Here is a 3,069-nt window from a genome sequence, read left to right on the forward strand (position 1 = left end):
AGAGCGTTGGCGAGACGAAGTACTTCTCGATGATGTCTGCGAGAACAATACCTGGAACGAGAACGAGACACAAAGTGAAAACAGCACCTTAATGCGGCTCTTTTCCATAAAACAACACCCACCATTTTTTTAGAGCTTTTGGATTTCAAGGCAATAATGACTTTAATTTGGGTCTGTCCCTTTAAAACTGGGAATACCGCACTTAAATCATATGGATGGTGTTATGATGTTGTAAAAAAAGTCATAACCATGTCTTAAACCTTGGGGGGACCTAAGAGTTATTTTTTTATAGAAATATAGAAAGAAATGAGTGTAAATTTATTGCAAAGTAACCTATTTGTAAAACATATATTTATTTAAAAAATTTGCTCTTAATTGCCTATGGCTCCATTAATTAATTCACATTCAGTTACGAATCCGGGCTATTACAGTAAACTAAAAAAACATAAAAAAATATTTTTGTTACTTGAAATAAAATAAATATTTACTGAAATAACAATCTATAAAAAAAAAACTTCTTTAAAAAAAAATAAACTTTCAGCTAGTTGCCAACTGTTATTTTAGTATAATTAAGATACTATTAGTATATCAAGTTAATTAATATTTGTAATAATTGTTTTATGTTTTGTTTTAATTTTATTTTAGTCAAAATATTTGTTATATTGTTGTGTTTTTGCCATTTTGTTCGCCTTTTTTCAATTTTTTTAAATAATTTGACTACATCGAGTTAAACTAAATTAAAACTATTTGAAATAAAAAGTTTTTTATAGTTCATTTTATTTAAGTTCTTATTTATTTATTTTTGGTTTACTATAATAATCCTGGTTGCCAAGACAACATTTTTCTTTTTCATTTAAATTGATGTACTAAAATGGAAATAAAAAAATTAAAATAAAAAATATATTGACATAAAAAAAAACGCAAAATCTAATTCAAAATATTAATATAAACTATGATAATGATACTAATACAATAATACTGAAAAAACAGTGTTACAAATTACACGAATCATGTAAATGATAGCCTGAATTTTCAATTCAATATAGTAAAATTTGACAAAAAGTAGAATAATTTACATCGCTGGATGTTATCGTTTTACTAAAAACAATAAACGTTTAGCAACTTACATCTTACCTCTTTCACTGTTAAAACTGAAGCGTCGTGCTGAAAATTAATTTGCGCTTACCTTCTTTGATTCAATAGGCTGTATCAATCATTTTGACATTGTCAATTAAAAAAATGTATCTTTTAATATTTTTTGTCATCCTAACAATACGCATCAGGAATATCAAATACTGGAGTTGCTTTTGAGAGCTGAGAAACATTTGTTGCATGGAAAAGAATTGTGAGAAGATACTTTTTGCTTTGCATGAAAAAATGAAGAGCATGTGGGTTCGAGAAAAACACGAACTATTCATTTGCAGTCCATGACCACCAGAATCCAGACGCCACACTTCCACTAGACCAATAACCAGCCGTGATTTATTGAGAGTCTGTACCACTTAAGAGTTAAATGGCTGGTTTTTACATTTGCGACGGTGTGTCTTTAAGTGTTTAACCCTGTGGAGATACAGACGGCAGCAGGGGGTCGCGGCATGAAACCACGTCAAGCTTTTAGCTCGGACTGAGAGCTCAATCACTGACCAATCCCCTGAGCTGACAGCTCTGATTGCCCAAATTACCTTCTCCTTAACGATCTCCCCTTTTCTCCGGGACTCTCTGCGCCTGTTAACCCCTCTGGCCTTCCTCGTTCTCTCATCAGGGTCTATTCTCAAAATCGCCTCTCTGTGTCACTGAAGCACCGGCTGTCTATTTATTAGTAGGTGAAGTGCTACAAAATTGCATTGAATGTCTTTAGACCTTGATATGTAATGCCAAGGCCACACGGTAAAGCTACTGTATCTTACAAAGAGAGATGTTACACAGTTTAATCTACGATTTAATAGAACTGGCTGCCTCATGCAGATAAAATATGTAAAAGAGTATAATACTTTACATTTGTTTTACATTATTTTATTTATCATATTAATGAATTATTTTGAACAAAGTGGAAAAGAGGTGGGTGGTATGAAAAATTTTACATTTGTATTAAACATAATTAAATAAATAGAAAAAGAAAAATCAATTCAATTCATTTTTTAATACATATTTATTACATTTTATTTATTACATTTTTTAAAATACATTAAGTTCTGAGAAGAAAACAAAATCAAATTGATTTAATGAGATGTTATTGGCTCATTTTGATCAAAATCCATTGAATACTCACAGTAGGTCTTGGGATGGGTTTCTGAGGTTTCTTGGATCCCAGTTTCTTCATGGCATTGTAATATTTCTTCTGTTCTTCTGTCATGAAGATGTCCTGTCCTCCTAAGTACAGAGAAACTCTTCTGTTATTATTACCGTCACCATCGCATTCACACGCTTCATGCTCGTTATTCTGCTGGGTTTAATACGTATCTTTCGCTTCTGTTGGTTGAAATTGTCAATGATGACACCGATGAAGAGATTGAGCGTGAAGAAGGAGCCGAAGATGATGAAGATGACGAAGTACAGGTACATGTACAGGCTGTTCTCTTTAATGGGCTGCTCTTCCACCTGTTCCAGTAGATTAGAGACGCTGGAATTAGCAAACGATACGTTCAAATGGGTTTCAATCTGGTTTAATGAGCTCAAAATGGTTTACTCACAGATCGCGAGTCGACCGCGGCGTACATGATCTCCATCCAGCCCTTAAACGTGGCCTTGAGAAAGAGAAAAATACATATGTTACATGAGAGCATGAGCTCCACAGTTTGTAATGTTCACTTAAATGCTGTTCAGACGTCAGAATTTCTGAAGGTCTTGCTATTTGAACTTTTATCAACTTTTCTTCAATATTTCCTTGAGATTCAGTCAGTTTGTACTTAAAATGACTAAAATGAATAAAATATAATACAAAATACGAAATATATAGACATATTTAAAAACAAATAACAAAGAAACATTAAATACTAAAAAGTCAATCTGAAAAAACTTAATAAAATAAATAAAACTTAATAAAATAACTAATACTGGGGGGGGGGGGGA

General features: G+C 32.2%; 1 protein-coding gene across 1 annotated transcript in view; it reads right to left on the minus strand.

Annotated features, from left to right (window-relative positions):
• LOC107687137 (sodium channel protein type 2 subunit alpha-like) overlaps positions 1–3,069 on the minus strand; it is a 137,944-nt gene that overhangs the window by 2,383 nt on the left and 132,492 nt on the right. Inside the window, exons 23-25 of the mRNA XM_016484371.1 lie at positions 2,691–2,744; positions 2,461–2,598; positions 2,270–2,374 (exon numbers count right to left, since the gene is read on the minus strand). Coding sequence (XP_016339857.1) covers positions 2,270–2,374; positions 2,461–2,598; positions 2,691–2,744 — 297 coding nt within the window. The remainder of the gene's footprint in view (positions 1–2,269; positions 2,375–2,460; positions 2,599–2,690; positions 2,745–3,069) is intronic.

The sequence above is a fragment of the Sinocyclocheilus anshuiensis genome, unplaced genomic scaffold, assembly GCF_001515605.1.
Source record: "Sinocyclocheilus anshuiensis isolate Anshui unplaced genomic scaffold, SAMN03320099.WGS_v1.1 scaffold601, whole genome shotgun sequence".
Lineage (NCBI taxonomy): Eukaryota > Metazoa > Chordata > Actinopteri > Cypriniformes > Cyprinidae > Sinocyclocheilus > Sinocyclocheilus anshuiensis.